The sequence below is a fragment of the Apodemus sylvaticus genome, chromosome 9 (assembly GCF_947179515.1).
Source record: "Apodemus sylvaticus chromosome 9, mApoSyl1.1, whole genome shotgun sequence".
NCBI classification, from domain to species: Eukaryota; Metazoa; Chordata; class Mammalia; order Rodentia; family Muridae; genus Apodemus; species Apodemus sylvaticus.
Genome location: NC_067480.1, coordinates 106105912 through 106120420, shown reverse-complemented (window position 1 = coordinate 106120420; position 14509 = coordinate 106105912). Strand labels below are relative to the sequence as shown.

The following is a 14509-nucleotide window of genomic DNA, read 5'->3' as shown; positions in this document are numbered from 1 at the left end:
GCTGGAGGGGGCGGGCTCTGGGGAGAACTAGGCTGCGCCGGGGAGTAAACAAGCGGCGCGGGGCGGGGCGGGCTGGGGGGCGTGGGGCTCGGCCGGCGAGGGAGGACGCGGAGCGGCAGTCTGGAACGACCTCAGCGTCCCGGCGCGTGTGGACGAGCAAAGGAAGGTCATTAACCCTCTCGCCTGCAAGGCTAAGAGCTGAATAAAAAACCAGGGACTGGGCACAGGGAAGCCTGGTGTTGTTTGTTTAAAAGATTTTCTTATTAGTCGTATATGTGTGTGGGTTTGCGCTTGCGAGTGCAGTGCTTTGGGCAGACAGAAGAGGGCGTCGGATCGCCCTGGAGCTGGAGTTCCCAGATGATGTGAGGCTGTGCTGGGAACTGAACTCTGGTCCTCAGCCCGCATTCTTGTTTTTGTTTTTTTTTTTTGTTTTGTTTTGCTTTTTGGATTTGGTTTTTTGAGACAGGGTTTCTCTGTGTAGCCCTGACTGTCCTGGAACTCACTCTGTAGACCAGGCTGGCCTCGAACTCAGAAATCCACCTGCCTCTGCCTCCCAGAGTGCTGGGATTACAGGTGTGCACCCGCCCTCAGCCCGCATTCTTAATCTCAACCAGCTCTCCGGCCCTATTGATTTGTTTTAAAGCTAAAGTCTCTTAGCTTTGCATTGGGCTCTGTGAATATCAAGACAGACACCTGCTTTTGAGGAAGTTGCCTTGACCGGAAGATCCGTAGTAAATACTCAAACCCAGAAAAATCAGTTGAATCTTCACACCTGTTTCATGTAATTAATCTTACAATAAAACGATGTTTAGAGACTGAATCTGTGTGCCTTTGGTTTCTGACGCGCACCTGACCTCCAGGTCATCCAGCCATGCAGGGAGGGAGCAGGAATTTTCATACTTGCTGGCTTCACAAGCGCACTTCATTCTGATTCCTCCGGCTGAGAAAGCTGTTCTAGAGGGTTGTTTTTGTCCTCATTTTAGAAGACACCTGCATGGATCAGATGGAGTGTTCTTCACTCTCTGTATGTGGTTTGTATGTGATTAGCTCCTCTATGGGAATCCATGTGTTTGCATTTCTCTCCCTACTTTCTACCTAGATGTCCTAAGACATGTACACATCTTACACGTATTTTTGTTTTGTTTGTGTGTTATGTATGGGCCCAAGTGTATGTGTGTGTGTGTGTGTGTTGTGTGTGCAGGTGCCGAAGGAGGCTAGAAGAGGACACTGCATTCCCTGGAACTAGAGTAGACATTTGTGAGGCACCATGTGGGTTGTGGGAACCAGGCCTTCTACAACAGCAGTAAGTGCTCTTAACCACAGAGCCCCTCTCTCCAGCCTCTTCAATGTTTTTGTTTTTTTTAAAAGAATTCTGTAGACATAACTCAGTGACCTGAAAAGACCAACCTAAAGTATCTGCAATATGGCCACAAGTTGTATAGAAGATAATGTGCAAAAACAGGCCCATGAGGAAAGACCAGGAGGGAAAATAGATGGTGGAAACCTCTTATCCAGGTGTGGCAGCAATTCTGTAATCCTAGCAGAGGCCAGCCTGGGCTATATAGTGAGATCCTGTCTCAAAATCAAAACAAGGGGCTAAGGAAATGGATCCGTGATAAGGGCTCCTGCGTGGTCGGTTCCCTCTCCTGGCTGTTCTGGGCTCCATTTTGGGTTCATCACAACTTCAATGGAGACGCCTGACTTTCACTTAGGTTTCTCTCTGGTGTTCCCTGGGTCATTTCCCTTAGTGGCCATCTAGGCTAGAGCACCTCAACATTTATTGATTAAATAATCTTTATTATTTAAAATCTGTAACTACTATATAATCCTGGCACTCAGGAGGCAGAGGCAGGGTAACTGGAATTGAAATACCTCCAGGGCCAGCCTGGGCTAACACGGGCTGCTGAGATGGCTCAGGGTGTGAAGGTACCTGCTGAACCAGCCTGGCAACCTGAGCTCAATCCTTGAAACCCATGGACTTGGAGGAGAGAACCAATACCACAGAGTTGTCCTTGGCCTCCTCATGGTGTATGTGCATGTGTACACACAAACATACACATACAAGCATCAATTTTAAAATAATTTTTAAAAAAAAGGTAACAAAGCTCATAGCTATGAGGGCGGGGTATGATCTCTCTGGCTAGCTTCTGCCTCTTAGCCCGGTGTGATCTTCCCTGATTATGTTGGTTATGTTGGGCCAGGGATCCAACCAAGATCTTCATTTGCGTGTGACAAGCATTTTCTACACTGAGTGTGTGCAGGACAGGTACCTCCCTAAAGGCTGGGACTCTGGAAGGAACAGCATGGTGCTCAGAATCAACGCTGGGACAACAGGAAACGTTTTAAGATCTAGCAATAAGTGTTATAGGGAGAGGATATGGAAACACTGAGGAGATGCTATCGAAAATGAGGGTAATCAAGGGGGGCTCTTGAAGGAGGGGACATTGGAACAGAGGTTGAAATGCAATGGGCAAGCCTTATAAGGTCTGGGAAGAAATGTCCCAGATAGAAGTGACAGGTGCAAAGGCATTGGACGATGAGCTCTTCCTCACAAAGCTAGCAGCTGGTGTAGTAGGGTTTCTGCACCAAAGACACTTGTGACGGACAACAGACGGTTGCAACATCACCCCATCCCTACATACAGTTCTACGTTAGCCTTTCATCTGGAATATTCTCTCCGTGGCCTACCCAAGTGCTCTTTTCCCCAGTTGGCAGGGCCTTCCTATGCAGCCCAGGCTGTCCCCAAGTTCACGCTGCTGCCGCCTCAGCCTCTTGCGTGTTGGGATGGTGTGTGTCACCATGTCCAGCCTAACCAGAGTCGAAGAAAGGAAGGCAAATGGGAACCAGCCTGCACTTTAGAACAAGATCTTGTCTCAAAAACAACATAGCCGCCGGGCAGTAGTGGCGCACGCCTGTAATCCCAGCGCTCTGGGAGGCAGAGGCAGGCAGATTTCTGAGTTTGAGACCAGCCTGGTTTACAGAGTGAGTTCCAGGACAGCCAAGGCTACACAGAGAAACCCTGTCTCGAAAAAACCAAATTAAAAAAAAAAAAAAAGAACAAAAAAAATGTAGCCAGCCAGGGCTGGGCATGGTGGCACATGACTTGCATCCCAGCTCTTGGGAGGCAGAGGCAGGTGAATCTGAGTTCGAAGTCAGTCTGGTCTACAGGGCGAATTCCAGGACAGCTAGAGGTACGTAATAGAAACCCTGGGTCAGTACCCCATGAGGCCAGCTTGAGCTACACGGAGAGACCCTCTACCACACACAGATAAAACCAGCTCATGTTTGAGCTCTGCTGGACTCCCCAGCCTTGGCGCCCAGGACTGCTCACGCTAGTTGTCTGCAGGTGTGCTTCCCACCAAAGGGTTCTGAGCGACAACCCAGGCGGTGCAACAAGGAGACCCCAGGCCAGCCATTTCAGATGGACACTCCAGCCCACAAAGCCATCAACATGCACAGAGTAGTTTCTGTGTGTTGTGAAATGACACCATCCTGCTACTGCATGGAGTCCAAACAGCCCTCGGCCTCCAGAGCGGAAGGAGGGCAACTTGTTCATTCCGGTTGCTCCATCCCAGCACTCACAAACAGAATCCTACGACATCTGACTTATTTGCCCTGCATGTCTGCCAGCAGCGGCCACTCCACAACTCCTGTGATAACTGCCTTGATTATATATATTTTGTAAATTACAGTTCTTCTTGTATTTCACTTCCAAATGGTTCTACAATACTCAACTGCCCTTGTCCTGTCACAAGTGACAGCTAGTCACTTGTGTCTCTACAACATACAGTATATAGTCCAGAAGCAAAATACCCAAGTTATATGCTCACCAAAACTTTTTTACATTTCATTTTTATTACCAATCAAAAATAAATTCCATATATTGTTTAGCAAATATTATCATTGTTTTTGTGACAAAAGACACAAGAGTCATAACAACAAAACTCCCCGAGAGTCAAACTCATAACAATGCCAAATAAATCACAAAAATATACAAATTAAAATCTTAATGCAAAATAAATAGGAGTCATCTGTATGGTGGCTGTGACTTGCCTACCCACTTGGATGCTGTCTGCGGAGTCCTCCTCTGCTGGGAAGACATGCAGACAGGGCCAGTTCCAGGGCATGGCTCTGCCCAGGAACCAGAGGTTGGGAGAGGAAGTGAAAAATTGCACTGGGAGGAGGAAGTCATCAGACCAGTAATATTTGGAAATAATTATGACCCTCTGCAAGAAGTGATTCTAAATGAGGAGGGGCGGGGCAGGGCCTGTCTGTCGGTGGTGACCATGTATGCAGAGAGGTAGCTGTGGAAGTGTGCGCACCTGCTGCGGCTGCCTCACACCCACCACATGGTTTTGCTCTACCTGGCACTTAGGTCTCTCAGGAACACAGCTGGGCACCTGGTCTAGACCCAGGAGCATGCTGCACCTACAGAGAACTGAGGGTTTCTTAAGGAACTAGGGGTCTGACATCTTTTCCCTTATTGAAAGTCACCATCTCCAGGCTTCTTGGAGTAAATTCTGTGAGAGGAAGAGACCTCAGATTGGCCAGGGGTACACGACACCCTGGTGTATCTGGGAGTTAGGATTCTCTGGGTACAAAGACAGCAGAGTACATGGGGTGACAGAACTCACTGGCTGAGGAAAGGAGTGAATGAATAAACACAGACGTCCTGTGCTCCCGCTCGCCTGTGCTCCCGCTCGCCTGTGCTCCCGCTCGCCTGTGCTCCCTCTTGCTCATGCTCCCGCTCGCCTGTGCTCCCGCTTGCCTGTGCTCCCGCTCACCTGTGCTCCCGCTCGCCTGTGCTCCCTCTTGCTCATGCTCCCGCTCACCTGTGCTCTTATCCTCAGTTCCATTCGTCCCCACAACGGATGCGGCCCTTGGTCCTCCAGTCTCCCTGCAGCAGCAGAGTGCAGCTCGTCCCATGGCCTCATTGCACTCAGGTTTCCCGGGTGGCATTGGGGTACGATTGCTCTGCAGTACCGACAGCGTCAGCCCAAGGCTATCACTGCCCTCTGCAGTGGAGCCCTCAGGCAGAGGGAAGCGGGCGACCTGCTGCATGCCGTCAGGGGAAACCCTCCTTTCTTGGGGTCCTTAAGTGGAAATAAGCTCAGGTGGTCCTCAGCCAGATATGCAGGCAGGGACACAAAAGACCTAGCTTGGGTGGCTGTCAGTCCTCAGAGGGACCTGGGCAGATGTAAGGATGGGGAGTCAGGAAAGAAACCTTCCTGGGGGAACTGCTGAGTCCTGACTCTTCTTGTGGGGTGAGCGGGTGGGACTAACTGCTGACACAGACCTACCTATAGTCAGACTCAGCCTGAAACCACCAGGAGTGCCCAACAAGTCACCTCTAATGTTGATGCTCTGCCCTCTGAGAGAAAACCGTTGGTAAGAGTGAAGCCATAGTCAGGAAGCAGGTAAGCCACTGCAGAGGCAAAGGCCATGCCTAACTCTTGGAGCCAGACCCTTCCAGGAGAAACCTGTCCAAAGGGTGGCTGAGCGCCAGGGCCTGGTTCCCAGCTGAGTCCCGCCTCTCCAGGAGAGACCCTGGGCAGGAGTCTAGGAGATCACTGCACCCAGCAGTTGACAAAAGCAGATGTGTTCCTCTCCGATGCCGATGCCGATGCTGATGCCGGGGTCCTCGCGACCCTGATCCGTTGCTTAGCACATCTCTCTGACCTCAGCTCATGTGTCCCGCAGTTGATGTCATTATCACCTGGATTCCTGCTTCCTCCCAGGAATACCCTCCTGGGGGCTCCGGGCCCCCACTGCTGCAGAAGACTGCCTCCTAGAGCGACAGACACAGGCGGCAAGGCTGGAAACAGGTTATGGCTATTGCTTCGGGGGTGAGGAACCCTCCTCCCCTTTTAAAGTTTGTGGGGCTTCTTGAAAAGAATTTTTTTTTTTTACACAAAGTTCCTTAACCCTGTCTTCCCTTCCCCAAATGATATTTTAAAAGAGGAGCAATGAGCCTAGCTTAAAACTTCTCTCACTGTTTAAAAAAAAACAAAAACAAAAAAACCCAAGAGCCTTTGCTCAGTAGCTGGGCCGGGCAGGCATCACATCAGAGCTGTTCAGAGGTCCCCATCTGCAGCCAGAGCCCCTGGACAGGGATGTCTGGTTGCTCAGTCACGCGGGATATCTACCTGCACCCCTTTCTAGCCTAACAGGCTCCCTGACTTCATGTGGGCCCACTGGGGAGGCCCCCGCAGGGTGGGCGGGAGTCCCCGGGCCCTCCTGTCAGATGGCGCCCTCTTGGGAGGCTCTGTGCAGCAACGAGTTGCGTTCATTGAGAAGAGTTGTGGTCTCATCCACCACGGGCAGCTCAGGCCGCTCGGTAAAGTTCTCTGAGCAGGTGGCACAGCCGTCCAGGGTGAGCTGGGGGCTGTTGTCCATGCGGGAGGCCATCAGCCCATTCTGGTACTGCTGTCTTGTGATCTGCAGAGGGCGGAGGAGGAGAGAGAGAAGAGGACGAGTGTGAGATGTGAAGACCCAGCTAGGCTGGGCCAGAGAGATGTGACCAGGTGGGGCTGTCCAAAAGAGCAGGGAGGAAAAGTGTCCTTTCTAGGGACCAGCAAGAGGGATCAGTAAGTAAACACGCCTGTCACACAGGCTTGGGTACCCAAGTTCAACGCCCAGAACCCATGTAAAAGTGAACAGAGAAAACTGTTCTTGTCTTTTCAGTTACCTACACACACACACACACACACACACACACACACACACACACACACACACTCGGACATCCACCACCATCGCCATCACCATCATCAAATTGTTGTAGGCCAGGCGTAATGGTAAATGTCTGTAATTCCAGTACCCAGGAAACTGCGCTGCGGCAGGGGGTTTTCAGAATCTGTGGCCAGCCTGGACTATACAGTCACACTGTGTCTCAAGAAAAAAAAAGTACAAAACAAGAGGGGCTGGGAGCAGTTCTGCGGTGCAGTGCCGGCCTGGCATGGAAGAGACGCAGGACTGGAGCGGCCACATTGGCTGCAGAACAGAGCCATGGGAGATTGAGAAGCACTTACCTTAATGTACTGCAGGTCTGTGAGCGCCCGCACACTGAAGTCAGAGACATACTGGCCCAGAATGCAGCTGCCAAACTGGTTGCTGCCTGCCAGGGAGGAGGGTGTCAAGTCTGTGTTGCGGTCCGGGTAACTGAGGGAGGCTGAGCGGCTGAGTGGAGTTGGGTGGGCTGGGGACCGGTCTGTGGGGACAGCAGATAATCAGCGCAGAGCCTGCCTGAGGGCGTACGAGCTCCTTGCCCGACCTTGGCCGTGGAAGTTAGGGACTCCAACCGTGTTCCGCACAGAACAGGTCACAGTTCTCAGGGGCAAACAGAAGCACACACAGAAGCTCCTCCTGCACAGGGTCAGCGAGTTACCGTGCTTTAAAGTGTCACATGGTAAGTGTTAAGAATGCCACCCAAGCAAACCAACCAGAAAATGAAAACCAAGACAACAGTTATGGCCTCAACACCCCTCATTAGTCAAGGGAACAATGATTTCCCACACGACAGACAAACCATCCTGGTCTAAACACCAACTTACACAAAATGACCCTGCCTTAAAAAAAGAAAGACCAGGAGACAGGCTGGCTCGGTTAAGAGAGCTTGCTGCATACTCTGAGGACTGGCCTTCAGATTCCAGAAGCCATGCATAAAGTCTCGTGCCCTGCCAACACCGTCAAGAGATCTGATAACTTCTGGCTTTGACATAGAGGTGCGTATATACTCATGCAGACACACACGAATGAAAAAGTAAAATAATTTTTAAAAATTGAGATAGGGTTTCTCTGTGTAGTCTTGGCTGTCCTGGAACTCACTCTGTAGACCAGGCTGGCCTTGAACTCACAAAGATCTACCTGCCTCTGTCTCCCTAGTGCTGGGATTAAAGGTGTGTGTCACTGACACCTAGCTAAGGAAAATAATTTTTAAAACTTTTTTGAAGCAAGGCCTCATTACACAGCACAAGCTGGTCTCTGACTCACAATTCTCCTATCTACCACCCAAGTGTTGGGATTATACACACACAGTACCATACTGCCTTAAACTGTTATACTAAACAAAACACAGCCGACTTGCCCATGCCTGTAATCCCATTTTAGACTAGGCTCAGCTAGTCTAACCTTGTATCAAGGAAAAGAAGCCATACAGTTTGCGCCCTCACTATGACTCCTACCCCGGCAACATGAGAACTGACAAAGGTGTGGTCTACATGTGACCCCAGCCCTGGAATGCAGTAACCGGCCCTTGTCCCAGAAAGCCAGAGGCTCGAGACCTCTCTACCCAGGTAAGGGCAGGGACTGAAGTCCAAAGGAAGGACAAAGAAATCGAGGCACTGAGCTGTCCCATCCCTGGCTCTTAGTACTGAGAACACTTGGACGGACACTGGCGTGCACAGAGACACTAACTCTGAAGAGTGAGGGAGCTTGCCTGCAGCAGACCGGCGCTCATCTGCTCTGTTCTAAGTAGCTATGAAGTTACTAACCGCTGAGTTAGCTGCACCACAGCAGAGACAGAATGTTGGCCCCAGTGACTCAATGGACCAATACTGCCTTTATCAAAGTAAGACTATGCAGGCGCCGACACGCAGCTCTGATCATCCTTTAGAAACCTAGGAACATATGCAGGTAGCAGCTCCTCTACTATGAGTAGGAACCAGAGGGTCACTGAAAGACCATGTGCAGGAGCAAATGTAAACAGAAACTCTGCTTAGCTTACAGGGAGAAAAGGAATACTGGCATTATTACCTACTATTTTCACACTCACCACTAATAACCTGACTTCCATCCTCTGGACCACAGGGTGGAAGGAGAGAACTGACTCCCGAGTTGTCCTCTGACCACCCACATGCACCTGCGCACACTTGCTTGCACACATATACATGCAAATAATTGTAATACACTTTAAAAAATATTTCAAAGTGTTTGGATGACAAGATGTTGAGTGTTTTTTTTTTTTAAGATGTACTTATTATTATATGTAAGTACACTGTTGCTGTCTTCAGACACATGAGAAGAGGGCGTTGGATCTCATTACGGGTAGTTGTGAGCCACCATGTGGTTGCTGGGATTTGAACTCAGGGCCTCTGGAAGAACAGCTAACTACTGAGCTGTCTCTTCAGTCCCTTTAGATTACTTTTTAATCTGTGCATATGCATGTGTAAGCATGAATATGCATGTGAGCATGAATATGCACATACAGGCATGAATATGCATGTGTAATCATGAATATGCATGTGCAAGCACAAATATGCATGTGCATACTATGTGCACTCATGTAAGTCTCATCCCACATGGATTCTGGGGACTGAGCTCAGACAAGAACTGTCACCTTCTGAGTCTTCTCACCTGACCCCACATGAAGAGTGTCCATTTTAGATACAAACACCAGGATTCAGGCTATGGGTGCATAAAGTCCTGGCCACCCGTGAAACAAGAATAAGAAAAGGAGAGAGAGGGAGGCTGAAGTTGGTGAGTGACAACTAAGTCACCATTTTATTATTTTAAAACAGGGAGTCAGGACAGTGTGGCATGCTGGGGAACATTAAGAGAAAGATTCACACAATGAAAGTAAACTCAGGGCTGGAGCCATGGGACAGAGGTTAAGAGCACTCACTGCTCTTCTGAAGGTCCTGAGTTCAATTCCCAGCATGCACACAGCAGCTCACAACTGTCTGATGTTGGCTTATGGCGTGCAGATGTACATGCAGGCAAAGTACCCATATACATAAAATACATACATAAAACTAAAAAAAAAAAAAAAAAAAAATAGGGCTCAGTGGTTAAGAGCACTGACTGTGTTTCCAGAGGTCCTGAGTTCAATTCCCAGCAACCACATGGTGGCTCACAACCACCTGTAATGGGATCCGATGCCTTCTTCTAGTGTGTCTGAAGAGAGCTACAGTGTACTCACATAAACATGAATAAATAAATCTTTAAAGAAAGAATAAGAGGCCGGGCGGTGGTGGCACACGCCTGTAATCCCAGCACTCTGGGAGGCAGAGGCAGGTGGATTTCTGAGTTCGAGGCCAGCCTGGTCTACAGAGTGAGTTCCAGGACAGTCAGGGCTACACAGAGAAACCCTGTCTCAATAAAACCAAATCCAAAAAAAGAAAGAAAGAAAGAAAGAAAGAAAGAAAGAAAGAAAGAAAGAAAGAAAGAAAGAAAGAAAGAAAGAAAGAAAGAAAGAAAGAGAGAGAGAGGGAGAGAAAGAATAAGAGCAATCAAGTATAGTGATAAAAACAAGAAAAAGGAAGTAGAAATTGAGGGCTAGGTGGCTAGGGATTTAGCTCTGTAGTAGACAACTTTATCTAACATGTGTGAAGCTTTGGGTTTATGAGAGAGAGAGACAGAGAGAGACAGAGAGAGAGAGAGAGAGACAGACAGACAGACAGACAGACAGACAGAGACAGAGAGACTAGTCAAGCTTTAGGGCTGTCCTGAGCTGTCCTGACCCATGCAGGGCTCACCAGTGTGGTCAGAATCTGAGGGTGACTGGCTCCCCCCCCACATCCTTTGGGGTTGCGGTGCATGTGAGGACCCTCAAACTCAATGTCTCTAACTGCTCCCATGATTCCCAGAGAGGCCAAGTCCAGGAACTACACCTGGCATTTGGCTTTTTCCTGAGCAGCTGCTGGCGGGAACGCCCCCTTTTAGTTGTTCCAGAGAAGAGAGGGATCTCACAGCTGGACTCCAGTATTTTCTACTTCCACTCTTGCTCTCATTGCCCCAAAGCTCTTGGAACTGGGCACAGTGTTAGTCCCATGTTTCGAGTGAGAGGAAGACAGGGATGGGGCTCAGTTAAGAAGAGTAGATACAGGTTCAGAGGGCCAGGCTGGCGGGGGCTGTCGCCTCATTCCTTAGGCTATGAAGGAAGCCGATGGGTTGCTATGCCAGCCTGCGGTCATGGGAGCTGCTATGCCAGCCTGCGGTCATGGGAGCTGCTATGCCAGCCTGCAGTCCTGCGAGCGGGTTGGAGCAGGCTCACCTGGCTGGGTATAGAACAGTCCTCCATTCCCTAGCCTGGCATCTGGGCAGTGCATGCGACTGTGTTTCTGCTGGGTAATGCTTTCTCCAGGACTGGGGAACTTTTGAAAAGGCCCCTCCAGGGCTGTGGCAGACCCACCCAGAGAGTGAACTCTAAGCCACATAGACACAAAACCTAGTAAGGATCCTAAGTCCCCAGGTTCATAGGGAGCCATTAGTGCAGCTGCGGTACAAAGCTCTAGCAACAGATGGCGCTGTGCACTTCTCTAGCAAGCCCCATTACCTGAGAGCCAGGAGAGCAGGGAGTTCAGTTTGCCTGTTGAACACCCAGCCTGCACAGGAGGCGCTGGAGTGACAGAGGAGGAAATCAGTGACCAGGAGGGGTCACAGGCCCCAGAACAGGATGGAGAGGCAGAGTTGATGGGTCAGGCTACTTCAAGCAGGGCAGGGTGGGAGTGGGACACAGTCCCATCTAAGGGACACACTTAGATGAGAATGGTGCTGGTGGTAAGGATAGACCAAGGCGCTGTATGCAGAAGTGCCTGGCCTCAGGATAGACCAAGGCGCTGTATGCAGAAGTGCCTGGCCTCCAGCCACTCTGCATCAGCACTGGGAGCAGTCCCTCAAGCCCTTCTGAACAGGATCTCTCCAACGTTAGCTGGTACCTACATTAAACATCAGCTGGTATTTACAATCTCAGCATCAGGAGGCTAAGGCAGAAGGAAAAGAAATCCCAGGCCAGTTATAAAGCAAGGCCATTCCAAAAAACCAAAACTTCCCAAGAAACAAGACAAGGATGCCCTGATGACAGGGGCGGGTGGGCAGGAGGGCGGGGGGGGGGGGGTTCATCTGGTCTAGAGCCCAGCTTGATTGCCTCCGATCCTGACCCCAGGAGCCTGTCACACCCCGGCTCAGCCTTGTTTTCGGTTTGTTTGTTTGTTTGTTTTTCGAGACAGGGTTTCTCTTGTGTAGCTCTGGCTGTCCTGGAACTCACTCTGTAGACCAATCTAGCTGGCCTCAAACTCAGAAATCCGCCTGCCTCTGCCTCCCAAGTGCTGGGATTAAAGGCGTGCGCCACCAGTGCCCGGCTACCCCGGCTCATCCTAATGTGGGGCAGAGAATGTGGTGGCTAAGCTCTGTTGATATTCACGGGTGCCCTGGCCCTGTGCTTTGGGAGCTTCTTGTCAAAGGGACAAGCGTGGCACGGGAATCCCAAGAGTTAGAGACAACACCTCCTGGCACAGCCTGTTCTAGGCACCAAACGTGACTTTTATTCATACACACACACACACACACACACCGCCTCCCCAACAGCAAGCTGGCACACTTCTACCAAGGTCAGAGTGCTCACACAGGAAAAAGCCTGGGGGTGGGAGAGGGGCTTGCTAGGATGCTGAGGTTCTGCCCTTCCACAACACGACCTCCTGAGCCACCCAGTACTAGAGTCATCCTTAGGGGACCCAGCCCCCATGCCTGCCCAAACCTGACCAAAATGCAGTAGTCCCTGAGGCCCTGAGTCAGGCATCTACAGCTTCCTCAGGCAAATCGGCTCTGAGCTAGCTACTGCCCAACACCAGTCTGCCCGACTCCTCAGGCCACCGTCCTTTGTCCCGTTCACCTACCCGCACGCACGCTTTAGTTACGATGGATACTCCAGTGGCTCTCTACCGTTCCATCCTACTCTCCCCACCATGTCTGCAGTCAGAGCAGGCGATTACCTTCATTTCTAAAGCCCATGAGCTGCATGGTCCCCTGACCATCCCTGACTGCAGTCTTTCCCATAGCAGCTGGTCCCTGCTACTTCAGAACACCCTCTGCTCCTCTCTTGCCCTCAGCCTTCCAACAGAAAAGAGGCCATTCTGTTCCCACAGGCCTGGCGACTCTGGCCCTTCCCACCTCCTTCTGCTCTGAGTCATCCAAGGCCCCGGCCCCCGCTCACCTGAGGGTGCCGTGGAAAGCGCCATGGTCCCATAGTACGAGAAGGCACCCGTCTCAAACTTCATGTTCTCCTTGCCTGCCTCCACCTCCACCTTCCCCTGAAAGAACACAGGGCTCAGGTCAACAGGGCTTGAGATGGTTGAGGCTTGTGTGGTGACAGGAGAGGGGCTAAAGCAGGCAGAGCACAAAGCAGAGTCCTGCAGCACTCAAGGGCTTGACTTGTGGGCACGACAACAATGCCCAACCCGGAGCAAGCACATTCAAGGGCAGGCCGCACACGCCCTTGAGGGTCATCAGAAGGCGAGGCGCAGGTGTGGGAGGCAGGAGCGGCCTGCACGCCTAGGCCCTGGGTCCGAAGCGCACCTGCAGGATGAGGACGAAGCAGTCGGCCGGCTTGTTCCGGGTGTACAGGTAGTGGCGGGCGCAGTACTTGTTGTGTTCATCGAACTTGAGCTCCTGGATGACGTCAGGGTACTTGAGCAGGCGGAGCAGGATCTTCTCTGACATCAGAGACGGGCTAAACTGCGGCACCTCTGCAGGAGAGAGAGGGGACCTCACAGGTGCCTGGGACAGGCAGCCAACATCTAAGTGACCACAGCCACTCTGAACTAGGATGGCTTCCTCCCTGCATGGGCCATTTCTTCAGCCTGCACCTCCCTGGGAAGTCCCACGCTTGGCTTCTGCTGCTTAGATGGCACCAGCTGGCTTACGAGGCTCCGGTACAACAGTCACGACCTTTGGCAGACTACTGAACTTACGTGTCTTCATTTTCTCATCAGGAAGACAGGGACACGACCTCCCTGCATGGTCTCATGTTTAAGTGGATACCACAGGTAGGACATTTAGAAACATTCTTGGCTTGTGCATGTTAATTAAGTGTTCCTACAATTACTACTCTGCATCACATTGGAAAAACACAAAGGGAAAGGGATTGGCCAGCACCTTTAGCAAGTGAGCCAGAAGGGAGCTGCGGCATGGGAGGCAGGGTTTGTCTCAACTGTCACCCATGTCTCAAAGGTGCTTTAAGTTAGAGGAGACGGGAGGAGTGCTGCTGAGGTCCAGGTCAGCTCTGTAGGGACCAGCAGAGCAGAGGGCAGGCGAGCAGGCCAGAAGATAGCCTGAAGGGCCCAGGGTCCCTTGGACATCTCGGTGCTTGCTCTGTAAATGAGCTAGATTGTGTCTGGAACTCTGTGGCAGCTCCGGTGAACATGGTGCTCTCCATGGGAGGAGGGGGGTACCCAGACCACTCTAAGGTGAGTGTGTCCCACCTCAGTGCTCTCTTTCCACTCTTACCTGTGGCCAGGAAGCGATGAGCAGCCAGAAGAAGCTGAGGGGAGATTTTCACTTTGAGTTCATTGTCAGCGTCCTTGAAGGCGGAGAAGTCACGCTTGTTTTTCATGGACACCCGTTTCCGGGTTCGATTGTCAGCTGTAAGAGGAAAAGGTCTGCACCTGAACCCTAGTTCCCAGGCAGGGAGGGCGGAGGAGGCTTAGCACTGTGCCCTTCCTCCCCATGGCCAACACAGGGCCCCCCGCTGGCCACCAGACCTGACCCAGGGGGTCCGGGACCTCCACACCTC

General features: G+C 51.2%; 1 protein-coding gene across 4 annotated transcripts in view; it reads right to left on the bottom strand.

Annotated features, from left to right (window-relative positions):
* Positions 1–4249: 4249 nt before the first annotated feature.
* Positions 4250–14509, bottom strand: part of Cnnm4 (cyclin and CBS domain divalent metal cation transport mediator 4) — a 37920-nt gene continuing 27660 nt past the window's right edge. The window contains exons 3-8 of one of the 4 annotated variants that reach the window (XR_007979482.1): positions 14224–14358; positions 13294–13463; positions 12932–13028; positions 7032–7210; positions 4785–6438; positions 4250–4752 (exon numbers count right to left, since the gene is read on the bottom strand). Coding sequence is in view for 2 of the 4 variants with exons in the window: in XM_052192960.1 (XP_052048920.1) it covers positions 6241–6438; positions 7032–7210; positions 12932–13028; positions 13294–13463; positions 14224–14358 (779 nt within the window). In the remaining 2 variants the exon portion in view is untranslated. Of the gene's footprint in view, positions 6439–7031; positions 7211–12931; positions 13029–13293; positions 13464–14223; positions 14359–14509 lie in introns of all 4 variants that reach the window. The other 3 variants (XR_007979483.1, XM_052192962.1, XM_052192960.1) reach the window with 3 other exon arrangements.